The 17480-nt window shown below is 49.3% G+C and overlaps 1 protein-coding gene and 1 pseudogene across 1 annotated transcript; both read left to right on the top strand.

Moving 5' to 3' along the window:
- The first annotated feature begins 606 nt into the window (after window positions 1-606).
- Window positions 607-4239, top strand: LOC134515905 (folate receptor gamma-like). Its single transcript, XM_063335527.1, is given in 6 exon segments — window positions 607-751; window positions 1730-1907; window positions 2566-2754; window positions 3117-3252; window positions 3509-3844; window positions 3847-4239. Coding segments are annotated over 5 exon segments (840 nt in total). The 5' UTR covers window positions 607-751; window positions 1730-1763; the 3' UTR covers window positions 3882-4239.
- Window positions 4240-5376: 1137 nt separating this feature from the next.
- Window positions 5377-10865, top strand: LOC134513414 (olfactory receptor 51Q1-like; annotated as a pseudogene).
- The last annotated feature ends 6615 nt before the right edge of the window (window positions 10866-17480 follow it).

Below are 17480 nucleotides of genomic sequence, written 5' to 3' on the forward strand. Positions count from 1 at the left end.
TCATGCGTTAAATTTAGGAAGATGAGCTCCTTTAGGCAAGTGGGTTCATCACCAACACGTCGGTGGTGTGATTGAAGAAAAGAACAAAACAGCCCCAAACCCGTGCTGTTCCAGGAGGAAGACTCTGCCCCTTTGCTGAGGGTGAGGGCTTTCCAAGGTTTCTGGCGAGCAAACCCTAGCTTTTAGCTTCAATTATTGTCCTCAGGTTGGTGCAACAAGGTGCACTGTGTCCTCTCATCAGCTAGCACTGGGGGTTTTGTGCTGGGAGTTATTATTCTTCCTTCTGAGACAATAGGACTCACTCCTGAGTGTCATTTTTTCGCGATGAGCTTTAGTCCATTTGCATTTATTCTTGGTGCACGGCGGAATCCCGGACCTGTCCCCCCCTTGGCTTTTTTGTCTCACGCAGCGATGCAAACCCAAACTGCCTGGCGAGTAGAGGAAAAAGGGCTTGTTATGAATGACCAAGGCTGATAAGAGACCTGCCTGTTGCAAAAAAAGCCATGAGATCGTTTCCCAGGCAAGAGGCTGTTGCGTGTGAAAGAGGCCGGGCGAGCTGGTTGTCCCCAAAACAAACTGCTTCTAAGGTAACAAACGCTGGCAGGAGCTAAACCTCGTTAACCGTATTAAGAAGGTACTTTCAAGTGCCAGCACCTGTGTCAAAAGGCTTTCCCATCAAAGCCGACCCCGGGAGGTTGCTGTGCTGAGTGGTTTGAAGGTGTTACAGAGGGTTTGGAGGCTACCTGGGCTGGTAAGGCTGGTGTCTGGTTTGTTTTTTTTTTTTTTTTTGTTTTATGTAGTTATGATGCAAGTTAACAGCTTTCTAGTCCTCAGATTTAAGTGTCTGCTTCCTTGGTTCTGTAATCGCTGTCTTCTGTGTTGTTTTATGCTATTTTAATGCTGCAGATGGTTGGCCTTGCTCCTGTCTTTTACAAAATGCTTCTTAAAAGGTGATTTTTTTTCAGACACTCGTGCTGTATTAACGAGGAATGTGAGGTAGTACTGTAGTGTATGTGTTTGGTTTGTTGGGGGGGGTGTTATTGGTGTATTTGCAGTTTTTTGGGAAGTTGCTTACCTAGAGGCTGATAGGGCTTTTTATAATAGAGGAGGCTAAAGCATGATTATGTGAAGTATCTCTTATTGCTCGAGTCAGGTCTACTTTGGAGACCTCAGGTGTGGATCTCCAAAGGCCCAGAGGCAGATAAACCAAGGAAACGGCCTTCCTTTCTTAACTTAACTCCTGAGAACGAGCTGGGCCTCCTGCAGCTTGTGCTCCACACAAGATGTCCATGTGCTAGCGCGTTTAACTGCCTCTGAACCACTGGCTAAAGAGATCCTTCAACTAGCAATGTCCAGTTGCAGGAGGTTTGGCAGCTGAAAGCGCTGCACTGGGACAGGGGGGTGGCTTGATGCAGCGGGACCTCATGTGAACGGGTCTCACGCAGCATCCCCTTCCCAACTGGGGATGTTTGAAGTTAACTGTTCAGCAGCCCAAGCACTAAAAGGGCCATTTGTCTTTGATGTGGCATTGTCCAGAGGATAACGTGCAGCTGACCTCGCAGCCTTGCTTGGGGTGGTGGTGGGGGGTGTGTGTGCTGCATTTGTCTCCTTGGTGCTGTGAGCTGCTGATGCTCTGCTGGTGTGTCCTCAGCAGAGCCTGGCCCCCACAGCACCTCGTTTACTGCTGCTCGTGGTAAAACCCCTCCCATGCTGTTCTCTTTTCATACAGCTCCATCACAGCTCCCCGATTGACTGGGCTGGCCATGGGGATGGGAGTGGGGCAGGTGATGCTTGTGCTGTTGGCTGCCTGCGTGGTGATGCCTGCGAAGGACCCGTTGCTGAACATCTGTATGGATGCCAAACACCACAAAACCAAGCCTGGCCCAGAGGGGAAGCTGCATGACCAGGTATGACTCTGGTGATGGGTTAAGTGGCATTGTTGGGGTCCCCTGTACCTACCACCCCAGGTGACATCAGCTGGTTTGTGCTTTGGGCTTAGCAACCACTTGCCCAAGGAAGCAAAGCCTGTGCTGCGTATGAGGCCTGTTCGTTTGCTGTTTTCTTCTAGCAGATGGCTAGGGTAGATGCAGTGGTGTGAGGATTTGCCAGGTCAGTGTCACCCCTCTTTAACCAGGAGGACTCCCCTTCCCAAAGCTTGGGTACCCCAGATCAGAACAAGGCAAAGGATGGCAAGGAAAGATGCTCTTATCTGATAGCTCTTTGATAAAGACTCTTCTTGCTAATTGAAGAGCTCTGCCCCTAGGCCCTTGGTGGAGATGGGGCTCAGAGCAAGCCAGGGTGCAAGAGGAGGGAGTTTGCTTCTGTTCCTCAGGCTGGCACTAATTCCTGGTGATGATGTGACCTCCTCCTGCTCTTCCTACTCCATATTGCTACAGCCCTGAACTCTTCAGTCCAAAGTGCCCAAGGGTTTGCTGGAGTAGACGTTCTTGCTGCTGAAGGTTTCTTGATGTAGGCTACATGAGGAGCTGGCACCTGCAGCATCCTCCAACTCCCTCGAGCTGCTGCCTGCCCTCCCTGACCAGCCTGTCTCTCGCTCTGTCGCAGTGTGCTCCCTGGAAGGACAATGCCTGCTGCACTGCCAACACCAGTTCAGAAGCCCACAAGGACCAATCCAACCTGTACAACTTCAACTGGAACCACTGTGGGCTGATGCCGCCCAAGTGCAAGCGCCACTTCATCCAGGACACATGCTTGTACGAGTGCTCACCCAACCTGGGGCCCTGGATTGACCAGGTAGGGTCAGATATGCTGTGACTGAGATAACAGGGCTTGTGTTGGCCACATGATATGTTGTATGCTGGTCCCCCATACAGTATACCCCTGGCACGTATGGGAGTGTGCTTTCCAGGGACACTGCAAACTTTCCTACTGGGTGGAAAAATTCAAAGGACTTTGCTAGCCTGTGTTTAGGTGGTCAGGCAGGCTGATGGAAGAATTGCTTCTTGTCAAGACATGTCTCTGCTGGGGTTGAAACTGTTCTGAGATCAGCTCTGGAGCCCAATGGAAGGGGCTGGGGGGGAAGCTGGGATGTGACAGATCCTGCCCCTTATCTTTGAAGGGCCACCACCAGTGTGCATGGTCCTATTCCCTTGCAGGCTGACAGCAGCTGGCGTCGGGAGAGGATTCTTCACGTGCCACTCTGCAAAGAGGACTGCGAGGAGTGGTGGGAGGATTGCAAGGACTATCTCGCGTGCAAAGAGAACTGGCACAAGGGCTGGAACTGGGCAACAGGTTGGTGGGCTGTGCAGAGCAAGCATCTTCTCACCCCTGCAGGCACCCCCAGCACCGTCGTGGCTGGAGCCAAAATCACGAATTGCTCTTGCCTGTCTGTGGGGTTGCCAACTAGAAGGTGGCCAAGCGACCATCCATCAGCTAGGATGCAGCGATGGGCTGGGGGTAGGTGGCCTGCTCCTCCCAGGTGAAAGGACATGAGTCAAGTGTGTTAACTCCTGTTGTTGTTTTCTTTCTGGGTGTTGTCTGTCCTCAGGAACGAACCGCTGTCCTTGGGGCTCCATTTGCAGACCCTTCAATCAAGTCTTCCCCCGACCAAAAGACCTGTGTGAGAAAATCTGGTCCAACTCCTACAAATACACCACAGAGCACCGGGGCAGCGGGCGCTGCATCCAGATGTGGTTTGACCCTGCCCAGGGAAACCCCAATGTGGTCGTGGCAAAGTACTATGCTTGGAAAAAGAGATCCTCCCCGGCTGGGTTGGAGAACGTGACTCCTGAGACGGACAAAGCTGTGCATGACCTGCCGTGGTCTGTCCTGGTCTTGCTGCCTCTGGCTCTTGTGATGCTCCCTGAGGGAGGCAGGGGCTGTGGATCCCACGGATGGGGGTCACTGTGACTGCTCCCTGAAGGGACCTGGCTTGCGCTGTTCCAGCTGCCCAACAAGAGGAGCTGGCATAGGTGACTTAGCTCTGTCTGTTCAAACTGGTCACACACCCCAGTAAGTGCTCTGCGTGAGTTGTGTTGGACCTTGATACCTGCCTCCGCTTTCAGCCGCTGACAAAGGCGGTTATTCCCCTGCTGTCCTAGGAAGGGCGATACCGTGTGTCTCTGCTCTGATGTAGGAGATCCTTCACGTCTGTTCCCACCTCATGCTGGGTTGGCTGTGCTTGCTCAAGGTCCTCGGCTGAGCTCTGGTGTCTGGTCTTTCAGACTGCTCTGATTTCCTGAAGGGTGGAGGTGACAATAAAATATTCCTCTGAATCAACTTTGCTGTAGTGAAGTTGAGTACTATTGTGGAGGTAGAAGTGCCTTGGGGGTGGAACAAGGCTGGACTTGGGAGGTGGTGGGATCTGTGAATGTATGAGTCTGCCTGGGGGTAGGAAACATTTAGATCTCCTGGGAACTGAGTTGCCTGCATGCCTGTCCTGGGACTTCTGCCGCAGACCACAGCTAGCCATGAGAGGGGAGCACCTGTAGTGTCCCATCCGTAGTCACAGCCACTTGTCCGTACTTCTTCTGCTTCCCTCTGAGCCAGGCTTCTCGAGGGAGCAGGACCTGTCTGACCTTCTGCGTGTGTGGATTGCTGGAGCGAAATGCAAATTTCTGCTGCAGCCTGGGGCAAGCGGCACCTCCTTTCCCAGCCCGGCAATCGCCTCTGAGGAGCATCTTGGCAGAACTGGTCTTGACCTGCAGCTGTCCAGAAACTGCGTGTGGGGAAAACTCCCTCTCCTCAACCTTGGCTGTGCAGCTCGGGTTGACTGCTGTGGCTTTCCTCCCCCAGCCCACGACCTGGTTTTGGCTGGATATCTGTGTTGCTTCAAAACTTTCTCCTCCCCAGGGAGTAAAGGTTCGCAGCCTCCCACATGGGACTTGCAGAAGTCACCAGTAGCTGTGCAAAGGCTCACTGCTGTGCTTATTTTTTTTATTTTTTTTTTTTAATTCCTTCTTCTGAAGCAGAAATGAGCTTCTAGCAAACCTTTAGCAGCTTTTGAAAGGAATAGCGAAGGGGAAAGTAATGGGGAAATGCACAGGCTTGCTTAGGTTAGGCAAAGTCCGTGGCTGTGCAGTCTGCAGAGCCTGATAGTACTTCAAATACTTTAAGGAGTCTTTAGATCAAAGCAGCTACTCCCGTAAGTTTTTCCTGATTGTTTGTGGTTTGTTTTGTTCTCTCTTTTTTTTTTTTTTTTTTTTCATGTTCCTAATGATACAGCCTCTACTGTAGCTGGCTGCTTATTCCTCCTCTCTATATGAAGCACAGGAGCGCTTTTTTCTTTCCCTCTCTAACTTCAACGTGTTGTCTGCAAGAGCTGAAGCTGTCCTAGGACTCACCTTAGCTTAAAGTCAAAAATGTCTTTAGCCCCTCTGTGGGGTAGAAGGTTTCCCCTGCCTGACCCAGCTAGGGATGGGGGAGAGGAAACACCTGGAACTGATGCCTCTGACCGTCATCTCCACAAAGGACAAAAGTAAAGCAAGTCTAAAAACAAAGCTGCTCAAGGTGAAGGAAAAGCCCATCCAGGCAGCTCCTGCTGTCCACGGGCTTGTTGCCTGTGCAGGGTCTGGTCGGCTCTGCCACTGTGTCCGAATACTACTCGGGTGCTCATCTCTTAGAAGTATATGGGGATCCCCTTTGGGGCTGGTGGGAAGTGCTCCTGTCCCCCAGCAATGTGAAAACCCTGTCTGAGGCCTGTGTGCGGAGAGACATCTGACCTCACTGATTCCAACCACTTCCAGTTTTGTTCTTTGGAAGTTGCTTTGGGATTAGCTGCAAGCGATGCTACTGCCAACATCTCTTCTTTTATGAGAAACTTCCGGTTGCAGACACTTGCTCCCTGGACACTTCACCAGTTCTGTTGGTGCTGGTCCCATGCTTGGCAATGGTCAGATAGATAACTGCTGGGACCGTTCGTTGCATACCGTAGAAAAGTAAGCTATTCCAGAAAAAGGCATCCTTGAGGAGGAGGTTGATTAGATCAGCTGTCCATCTCCTATCACAGTCTAAGTTCATCTGCTCAGCCCTGAGTTGAGCTAAAAGGTCAAATATTTCACCTGTGCTGTTCTCTGTACTTGATTGTTTCTTGTGACAGACTTTATGACTCCACAATCATTTGTGCATTAATCCCTGCATGCTAAATATCACCATTCACTCATTACTTCAGTTAAACTGTTTTCAAAGAAAATCTCCTGAAGTCCAGAAATGGAGAGAACTGAAGAGAATTTTACAAATAGCAAAACCGCCCAGCTGGCAAAGGCTTAACTCCTTGACCTATTGGAAGAGTCCCCACCTCCATCTGTAAGTCTGGGTACGATCCTTTCCTCTACACAGCAAACCCTGGCTGCTGAGTCTGCAAGGGGGAAATGCTGACCTCACGTAGCTCATAGTGTATTGAAACCTCTGCCCATCAGGCTGGCCCGACATTGCCTCGCTGTTTTTGTCCACCCTCTTCTGCTGATTACTGTCCCACTGGGGTGACCCGGGCTGAGGAGCTCCCCAGCCATCTCTGCTAGAGCAGCTGTAAGGGTGGCGAGGCACTGGAACAGGTTGCCCAGGGAAGTTGTCAGTGGCCCATCCCTGGAGGTGTTCGAGGCCAAGCTGGATGAGGCTTTGAGCAGCCTGGTCTAGTGGGAGGTGTCCCTGCCCAGGGCAGGGGGGTTGGAACTGGATGATCTTTAAGGTCCCTTCCAACCCGAACCATTCTGACGTTCTGTATCAGGGAGGACTGCCTGTTGGGAGGTGTGTTTCAGGAGGATTGAGGTTCTGCTTCAGCAAAGAGCTCCTGCAACCCGTGCTGCAGCTCACCAGCTAATGGATTTCACCTTTGTAGCCCAGCTCCGGGGCCTAGGCACATCACCTCACTTTATGTTCTCCTTCCATGGGTCATCATTGAGCTGGGGCCATGACTTACTCCTCTCCCCCTGAACAATGCACTTGCATTTGTCCAACAGCTCTCGGAGCGCTCAGGGGCTGTCCCTGCGTTGGTCTCATCGGAGTTTGCTGTGGCTGACAGATTCTTTCAGCTGACACGGTGCATGGCAAACTAACTCCTGAAAGGGCTTCTCCCCGCTCTGGATGCTTGTACTAATTCCTGTCATTGGTGATGTTGTTCCCATTGTCAGAGAGGTGGAGATGGTACATCTGCAGGGGGTTCAGGCACCTGCCTGCTCTGTATGACTGTAGCTGAGGCTGTGGGGTGTTGGCAGCTCAAGCTTGCAATGTGCCCCCTCATTTTCTAGAAGGGGGACCTGACCTTGGAGATAGATCTCCAGTCCTGAGCAGAACGCCCCCGCTTGCAGCGAGGTCGCCCTGTTGTTCAATGGGGACCCTGGAAGTGTGCTTCTGAAACAGCTAAAAATTAGCTCTGCAATTCGAGGCTCAATCTGTCAAACTCTATGCCCTAGTCACAACCCATTTTTACTGTTGCTGCTGCATCTTCGGTCTGGGAATCTCCTCTTTTCCCCCACAGCTCTTCCGGACCATGATTTCTTCTTATAAGGTGAATTGTCTGCACTATCCAGTGCCTCAGTCTGGGGCATATGGAGCCCAGGCTCCCCTCAATCTGAGAGCGCAGCAGCATCACCCCACTTTCCCACGTGCTCTTGCCACGTCACGGGATGCTTCCAAGCTGGCTGCAGGTTTGTTTCTTCCTGGTTTTATGGAGTTTGGGGTGCATTTATGTAATTGATTGCTGTAGGCTGAGAGGTCCACCTGTAGTTGCAGACAAGCCAAGATCACCTGGAAGGAGGGCTCTGCTTTGGATGTGGTTCCTGGCTCTCAGGAACTCACTGCAAGAGATAAAAAACAGGGGGGACATCAGCCAGCAAGGGATGTTTGGGTCCTTTTGCTCTCCAGTCAGCAGAGAAGACAACCAGGAGAGCTGACAAGAATTTGCTGTAGCTCTAGCTATAGTGGTCTGCTACAAGTTCATAACGTCCCTTTTTGTCCTAATATGGAATAGAATATTTCATTTGGAAGGGGCCTACAACAATCATCCAGTCCAACTTCTATTTGTAGAAGAAAGCCATGCTTTGGGGCACACAAAGCTTTCTGCATGTCTCATGGAGAGGCCAGATGCATGAGCTGGGAAGTAGAGGCAGAACAAGGCTTGAAGGAGCCAGTGCACAGCGAGACCCCGCAGAGCTGTAAATGAGGAGCCCCATCACAGTAGAGGCTTCCAGTCCTCAGCAGCAACCCGCGGGTAAGCACTTGCATGCTGGGTGGTTGGCAGTGTCCTCTCCACTGCAAGGGCAGCTTGGCGATCAGGAATGCCACCAGCTTTCACAGAATCATAGAATTGCCTAGGTTAGAAGGCACCTTTCAGATCATCTAGTCCAACTGTCAACCCAACACTGACAAAAACCATCACTAATATAAACGATATCTCTAAGCACTACATCTACCCATCTTTTAAATCCCTCCAGGGATGGTACCTCAACCACTTCCCTGGGCAGCCTCTTCCAATGCTTTATAACCCTTTCAATGTAAAACGTTTTCCTAATATCCATCCTAAACCTCCCCTGGCACAACTTGAGGCCGTCTCCTCTTGTCCCATGGCCTGTTCCCTGGGAGAAGAGACCGACCCCCCCTGGCTACCCCCTCCTTTCAGGGGGTTGTAGAGAGCGAGAAGGTCTCCCCTCAGCCTCCTTTTCTCCAGGCTGAACACCCCCAGCTCCCTCAGCCGCTCCTCACAAGGCTTGTGCTCCAGACCCCTCACCAGCTCCATTGCCCTTCTCTGGACCTGCCCCAGAGAAGGGCAACATGTGGACATTTGTCTGCAGGGCTCCTGGTCAGAGAGATTGCTGGAGGCACTGGCCTCTGACCAAAGGAGCCCTCTTCTCACAGCCTGTATGTAAGGCACAGAGGGAAATAACTCTCCCGTGAGTCCTCTGCCAGAGGACCTTATCCAGCACCCAGGCAGCCAGCACAGAGATGCCTGTGGCTCTGCAGGAAGTGCTGGACAAAGCAGGGGAACAAAGGAATCACAGAATGGCCAGGGTTGGAAGGGACCTCTGAAGATCATCCAGTCCAACCCCCTGCCACAATGGGGTCACCCAGAGCAGGTGGCACAGGAACGTGTCCAGGCGGGTTTGGAATGTCTCCAGAGACGGAGACACCACCACCTCTCTGGGCAGCCTGTGCCAGGGCTCTGCCACCCTCACAGGAAAGAAGTTCCTCCTCATGTTTAGGTGGAACTTCCTGTGCTGGTAGGAAGCTCTTGCAGATGCTGCCCACAGACTCCAAGAGCTGCTCCGGGCCGCTGGACCAATGATTAAAAGGGAACTTTTCTCACCCAACTGCAGACCTACTGCGAAGATTATAGTCTTTGTCCAACTCCTTAGAGCAAGAAAACTGCAGGAGCTCTTTGGTGCAGATCGATGAACTAAGGTTTTTGTAAAATGGTGATATGAGACAAGTACATTTTTCAAATCTCCCATAGTTAGTACGTGCAGAACTATTTTTTATGAGCGGCACGCTCTTTCTGAAAACTACATTATAATGCTGCAGCTGAGTTGATGCAGAGAAGAAGAACCCAAAAATGACCTGCTTTATAAACATCTTCTGTGTATGACCTTATCTGAAGAGAACTCAACACCCATCTGCTGGGCTCTCCAGGACCTGAAGTTTGTGGCGCCTTGTCCATGTCCCTATTTAACATCTGCGTTCTTTCAGCTTTGGCTTCACATCTGTCACATTTACATGTATTTGCTTACATTTCCTGCCTTGGTTTCTTTGATATGTTTTTTTCCCTGCAGGCCAGCAGCAGCACATCATGTCTCTCAAGTCCAGCTCCACACCAGTCACATTTTTCTTTTTGGGCAGCCCAGGGCTGGAAACTGTCAGCATCTGGCTCTCTTCCTTTCACTTTCATTTGTGTTGTGTCACTTCTGGGGAACATTGCAATCCTGTTTGTTACCAGGACTGATCCGAGCCTCCATGAGCCCATGTACAAATTCCTCTCCATGCTGACCACCACCAGTTTGGGCTTCTCTGTCTGCAATGCCAGCTCTGATGAGTGCGTTCTGGTTTGACGCCACGAAGGCTAGTCTTGATATTTCTTTTGCTCAATATTTTTTAACTCATTTATCCTAATTCTTGGAGTCCTCGGTGCTTCTGGCCATGGCCTTTGATCACTATGTGGCCATCTGCTACCCATGAAAATGCTCCTCCATCCTCACCAGTGCCAGGATAGCCAAGGTCGGCCTGGCTGCTCTGTGCAGAGGTGCCTTACCAACAGTGCCCCCATTTGTGGTATTAAAAGGATTGCCCTTCTGCCAATCCCATGTGCCCTCCCATGCCTACTGTCTGCATCAGGACCTGGTCAAGCTGGTGTGTGCAGACATCACATTCAGTAACTGGTACGGCTTTGTTTTAGTCAATCTCTTTCTGACATTAGACGTCATCCTCATCTTTGTGTCGTCTATACTGATTGCTAGGGCCGTTCTGAGCACCGCACCCCAGAGGGAGCATCACAAGCTTTGAGCAACTGCCTGTCCTGTATCCTGGCAGTCCTGATCCTGTACATCCCCATGGCTGGCTTGTCTGTGGTTCATTGGTATGGCCAGCATGCTTCCCCTCTCATTCATGTCTTCATGGCCAACATCTACCTGCTGGTCCTTCCCATGCTGAACCCCAACACTTGCAGCATAAAAACCAAACAGATCTGCAGGGGCACCCTCTGGGTCCACTTGCCTGAGTATCCCTGTATGAAGCAGGGACAGGTCACAGCTGGGATGAGACCTGGGATGAAGTGTCTGTGTGCCATAGGCCAAGTCAACATCTCAAATGCACACCTCTTCCCACTGCACATCCTCTGTGTGAAAATGCTTCCTATGTTAATGATCCCCTGTGATTCATTAAGGGCTCTGTTGATTGAGTCCATCTGCAAGGATGGCTGACAACATCCTCTCAAGTCAACACAAAGGCCAGATAGGGATCGGAGGGGGCAGTGGCAAGGTCAGGAAAACCAGCCAGGCTCGTTCCTCTACATCTACTGCTCCTAAGACCATCAGAGGTGAATGGTTCAGATATTGTCCCAGTTTGGAAACTAGAGCAATTCATCAGAAGAAACTCTCTTCAGGACACCACGCAAATTCCTGGATTATTGCCTAAACAGGTATACGATTTTTGTGGGGTGCCTGCGGTAGAATTTGAGCATTGAGCAAGAGAATTATGGGACTGTACAGGATTTATTATAGGACATTTAATGCAAGGGCTGACAGTGAGGACTGTTGGGAATTACTAAGGAATTATGAAAGGAATGTCTACATTTGTGGGTCTGTGCAATCCACCAGTGAACTTCTAGCCAAAGCAGGGATCAAAGAGGGCGAGGGGTCTGAGGTCTGGATCAGAGGGACCTGGGGTCTGGGAGACAGGTATAGGAGAGACCGAGGGTTGGGAGCAGCTTCTGGAGAGCCACTGTACTGGAATCTCTGAATTGTTGTCTGTAGAAACAGGAGACTGAGCAATTTGTACTTGTCAGGGTGGGTCTACCTGGGTCCACCATGTTGGGGCAACCTGAACACAGACACCAAACAGGCTCTGAAAATGCCAGCCTGGAAAATCCCTGGATCAGCAGTCAGGCTCCAGTTGGGCAGTGTTTTGATTGTGAGTTCAGATGAAAAGGGGGAAAAAAAAAAAAAGAAAAAAAAACACAAAAAAAACCCCAGAACACCCCATTAGAGGCAGTAAGACCATGTCTCAGGAGGGCAGCCGGAGGGTGTCGGGATGAGGTGGATAGAGGGATCAGCACAATGGGAGCTGCTCTTGCACACTGACTCCTTTGGAAACGTCAAGATATTCAGGAAAATGCCAGAGCAGCAGAGATGTCAAAGAAAGGTTTGCCGAGGGCAAAGGGAAGAGGATGTCTGCAGCGGTGTGGGTGGGTGTCCCGGGGGGGCGGCATTGCCAGAGCTCCCTGTCCGTGCTGCTCCTCCTGCAGCCGTGCTGTGCGGCAGGCGATGTCCCTCCCGCCGCCAACTGCAGATGAGGCGCTGCTTCCCCCTCCGCCCAGGAGAGATGAAGTGCCCCAGGCAGGGGCAGATCTGGAAAAAACGTGGCTCTGGAGGTGATTTTCTGGGGTGTGGAAGGAGAAGGTCAGCGAATCTGGCTGTGTTGGAGGTTGTGCTTCGTTCAGTTTGCGCAGCTTTCTGAAAGGATGGGATGATCACTGAAGACCTTGCAGGATAAGGAGGGCCACAAAAATGATCCGAGGGCTGGAACCCTTTTGCTGGGAGGACAGGCTGAGAGAGTTGGGGGGGTTCAGCCTGGAAAAGAGAAGGCTCCGGGGAGACCTTGGAGCCCCTTCCAGTCCCTCAAGGGGCTCCAGGAAAGCTGGGGAGTGACTCTGGATGAGGGAGGGGAGCCATGGGACGAGGGGGAAGGGGTTTCCACTGCAAGAGGCGAGATTGGGCTGAGATCTCGGGCAGAAATTCTTGGCTGTGAGGGTGGTGAGCCCCTGGCCCAGGTTGCCCAGAGAAGCTGTGGCTGCCCCATCCCTGGAGGGGTTCAAGGCCAGGTTGGCCGGGGCTTGGAGCAAGCTGGGCTGGTGGGAGGTGTCCCTGCCCAGGGCAGGGGGTGGCACTGTGTGGCCTTTAAGGTCCCTTCCAACCCAAACCATTCTATGATAAGAAATTCTATGGGTTGAATATTTTCAGCAACTTCTCCCAGATCTGATTGGTTTTCATCCCAGAAATGGTGGGGTTTAGTGCAGGTGGAAGCTGCACACACAGGTTGTCCAGGAAAATGTGAACAGGCTGAGGAACGTTGTGCCCAAACCGATGGGTTGAAAATGAGAAGGTGGCTGGTCTGCAAAAGAGTGCTGTGAATCAAGTTGTTGGATGAAGAATGTCTGGGGGAGCTTGCAGGAGCTGAGGATGAGACTGGTAGCACAGAGGGGATGATGCTTGGTCTCAGGCGGGCTGTGCCCTGTGGTGGCAACCAGGACTGCGGCATGCCGGAGCAGGAGGGGATGGAGCCGGGCAGCTGCAAGTAGAGAGGGAGAATTTGCTAGCAAGGGGAAGAGAAACTGTCTGGTCACAGCTCTGTCCCAAAATACCCTTCACACCCCTGTGACACTTGGCACTTGTCCAGGGCTTATGGCTTTGCCCACGCAAGAGCTCTATAGGGATATACAGGAACAGTAAATTTCCCATGGTGTCCATGGTAATTATTTCAAGGAAAGAAGCGGTGCCACTGAAACAGAACCACAACTTTTCAAAGGTCCTTATTCTTATTTGCTTTTTTTGTTTGCTTGTTTGTTTTCTGTAGTTGAAAGCACTAAACTTCAGCAAAGCGGACTTGGTAAAACGGAGATAGCGACATCTCATGAGGAAAATGTCTAGGAGAATATTTTGCGGGAAGTTATGCAGTTCGTTAAAGTCGCAATAAAAAGAACGGTTTTTTTTTCAAACTCCATCAGTAGAATGGATAAGCAAGAAGGGCACTAAAAATCATCATGCATAAATCACCACCTTTGCAGTGATCCCTAGCATGAGAAAAAAACATGAGCTTTTGAGCTTGGTCAAAGCAGTAACAATTTACAGAAAGAAATAGCGAGAGCATACGAAGGAAAAACAGAAAGGAGGGGGAAGGCAAAAAGCAATTTGCATTTAGTTAGACACACAGATTAATGTAAGAATCACTTTGTTATTCAAATGCTAGGGAAGCCTATTGAATGATGAATGATATGAACACGCATGACATTTATTTTTTTTTTAAAATTATAAATTATTTTTCCCCGAAATAGTCTGACATCCACAGCAAATTAAGAAATCAGGGGAAACGGCAAAAAAAAATGTCAAAAAGTTAAGAAAACAGATGGCTTTAAATCACAAGGGCAGTGTAAGGGCAGGGTGATGCTCCCCGTAGAGTCGCCAGAGAGCGGGCAGGAGCAGTCCAAAGCTTGCCGGCAGATATCTTTGAGAATGATGAATGAGAAAGAAAACCAGCCTGGAAGAAGACAACCCTAGGGCCTGACTTCAGAAAGGTGGAAAAGGGTAAAGAAGCGATAGGGAAGTAGAAACCGGTTGGATTAACATTTATTTCCTGAAAAATACTGAAACAGACAAAGCAAATATGTATGGAGCACGTGGCATATCAAGGAAATAAGTAGCAGTGACTGTGAATTTCTTAGGAACAAATTGTGACAAAGCAATCTATTTTTTCCTTTAGAAGGGGTAACGTGCCTTGCTGACAGGGAAGAAACAGAAAATTAAATCTGCCTTGACAGTAATTATGCTTTGGACACATGTCACATAACGTATTCAGAAACAAGAAAGGGAAGAATGATCTAAATGAAACTACCATGAAGTGAAGGCAAAACTCATTGGGAAAAAAAGCCTTTTTCATAGAGAAGTTATAAATTGTTCATTGTCTAAGATGAAGCAAGCAGGGATTTGAAGGAAGCTATCTTATTTCTGCAGTTATTCACTTTTTCCGTTAATAAGCTTTTAAGAAAATAGAGGTTTCTTTGGCTCTGAATATAGTGGTTGTCATGTCATTTTGGGTACATAGATCTGATCCTGTTTGAATAGATCTGATCCTGGCCTTTAATCAGTGTATTCCATATGAATGTACCAGGCTGACGTCTTCTTTATTATTCTGCTATTTAAATTTTTTGGTGTAACTCCAGCATCCTCCTGGTGGTTGGATAGGGAGACTGCTTATTAATTCGTCAGCGAGAACAAGGCAGAAAGACTGAAAGTACAACGGGGAGAAGGTTGAAATTCAGAACTGTCCTGACAAGCTGGATGTGAAACTAGAAATGCAATTCACGCCGTCGGGCTGGCAGGAATGGGAGGATTTATGTCAATAAGCACTGGTATCAAACTGCTCGGTCTGGCAGCAGTATTAATCTATAGAGGGTTTAAAATTACTTTTTCAAAATAGAAATAGAGGAGGCAGCACCTTTACAAGAAAGCTTTGGGAAGTACCAGAGATGACGAGGCAAACATTAGTCAACGATGTCACGGTTTGCTAAAATAAACAAGAAAATAAAACCCCAAGTGAAGACTATGTCAGAAAGCATGAGTAGGAATGTTGTACCCAGGGCACGAGGAGTAACCTTCCTGTTCTTCTCATGACCAAACCCACAGGTGGGGCCACCTTCTGTAAAGGACCACAAAGACCTGTTGGCAAAAAGAGAACAACAAAATAATTAAAAGTCTTAGAATATGAAGCATGAGGACTCCTCTCACGCATGAGATTTTCTGGAGAGATATGGAGGTGCCATCCAGGAATGTTAGAACAGATTTACTAAATACCTTTCCAGGTTGGTTTGGGTAAGGTGTTGTCTTTTAGGGTGGCAGATGGACTACAAGATCTCTTGAGGTTCCTTCTATTCCCACTCTGCACATTTCCATCAAAAATTTCACATGAGGTGTCTATTTTCTACCACTGTCCTATGCGCCTCGTTTGTCATATGTGTATTTTGATATTCCTTATCTACATATAGGATAGCGTCTTCTGCCTAGTGACATGTTGATCTTCACTAAGCAGCGATGTGGGGGTTTGAACTCCTTGGTACTAATTCAGCAATAGTAAATACTTGAGTCTCGGTAGAGATCCAACATCACTCTTGGCCTTCCTGTATTTCCACCAGCAAGCTGCATAGGCAGATTGGATTGCTCAGCTCTTAAACGCAAAGGTGTATTTGTTTGTTTTTCTTGAACATCCTGGTTTTAAGCCGGATTTTGCAAGCCCATAAGTCTCTCATCCAGGCTCAAGACCCGGCTGACTTTGAACAGAAGTGTTTATTACCGTAATATTGTGTGTTGTTATTATTGGATACACAGAGAGTTTTCCATCAGAAACCCCCCTGCAGACAAGGTTTCCCCGCCTGGCCCATCTCTGTGTGAAGCCATGAGGACCCCTAAAAAAGATTAAAGCAGAGACGGGTAGTAGCAAAGTGTGATCAGAGGCTTTTATTTACATCAGCACGTTTTATAGAAAGAAGGCGCTTCTTCAAGCTTCATCTTCCAACTGCATCCTTTGGGCTAATAAAAGAAATTATCTCCCTTCTGAAGCAGAAGGCAGGGTCAGCCAGCTAACGTCTGATAAAACCATATTTTTCGGAAAAATGCGTCATTACTGGTGGTTGTTTGCTGGAGGTAAAAATGGGACAGAATTAAAATGATTAGCTTTTCAAAAAAAAAAAAAAATACACATGACCATTTTCTAGCCCTGAATCCATTGCTCCCAATAGCAAAACTGTGTCCTTCTGATGAATGAAGATGAGATAATTACTGCTGTGGAAGCCATCCTTTTCTAATGGGTGAGTCACCTTGATCTGATGACTGTCAGTGTCAGGGGAGCTGCAGAGGTCAGCAATAAATGGCATTGGGGCCCCACAAGGGGGGAATTCTATTTCCTAGAATTCGGGATAATTATGAGATAGGTTGGACAATAAAATCCCCCATCGTGCTGACCACTTGGACACGGATCATCCTTCAGCTGGATACGGCATTGCACCTGGAAGGAGAGGCGGAAATAGCAGTTAAGCGTTGAATTTGGTCAAAAAGCAGGTTTTCTATATCCAAGGAAGTGCTTCAGAACACTCGCCCCAATATCTTAGACAAGATCTAACTGTCTAATCTCTCTTCTGTTTTTCTCGCCAGATCGGTTTGTTTCGGCACGGCCCGTTTCTCGACAGATATAACACGGAGCAGGGAAACTTCTCCCTTGGGTCTGTCAGCTAGCACCAGCAGCCCCCAGCCTGGCTGTCAGAGGAAATTACGCCAAGCACCCACGTTATTGAATATGACCCAAACCTCAGTATCCCGTATGCAAAACAGCTGGCCTTCCTTGCCTCAGGAGGAGCAATACGCTCTGTGACTACCCAGCTCAGTTCGGGTCACAGAACAACCTTGGCGGGTACGAATTCCAGCCCAGCAAAAGTGAAGGTCTTGATTTCCAAAATGGGAATGCGCTTAAAAAGAAAAAGCTGGAAACAATGTGAATATGCTCTGGTTTGGAGATTTTTATTTTTTTTTTTCCCATGTGCCAGGTGCCATCTGTGATTTTCCTGGAGGTTTCCCTAGTCCCGGACACCGAGTCCAACCCCACTGTGCTCCGCTTCCCAGCTCCTGCTTTTTGGAATGGCTCTTCTCCTGGGTTACGCCGGGCAACGGCTTATCCAGTCGCAGCTGAATGCACCTTGGGCGGATTGTAAAAGCCAATTTGAATAAACAGGCTGAAAACAGGAACAAACACGTTCATGGATCCACCGACGTCTGTCAACGGTGCTCAGGACGAGAGAGACAGCTTGTGAGGCTTCTGCATCACAGTGCGGCAGGTGCTGCACTCTCATTTTCCTGTCAGTAAATTATGCTAGAAATAACAAGCAGAACACAAAAGGAACAAAAATGTTTTAGGAAAAAAATCACTTGTTCAGGGCCGGATTCCATAAGCCTCTAAAAGGCGCCTGTCTAGTTGCATATAGTCACCTTCCTTATCCAGTGGACAGTCAGGCACTGCCAGGAGCTCGGTCCATGCCATGCACCTTAGGGTGGGAC

The sequence above is a fragment of the Chroicocephalus ridibundus genome, chromosome 1, assembly GCF_963924245.1.
Source record: "Chroicocephalus ridibundus chromosome 1, bChrRid1.1, whole genome shotgun sequence".
Taxonomy (NCBI): Eukaryota; Metazoa; Chordata; class Aves; order Charadriiformes; family Laridae; genus Chroicocephalus; species Chroicocephalus ridibundus.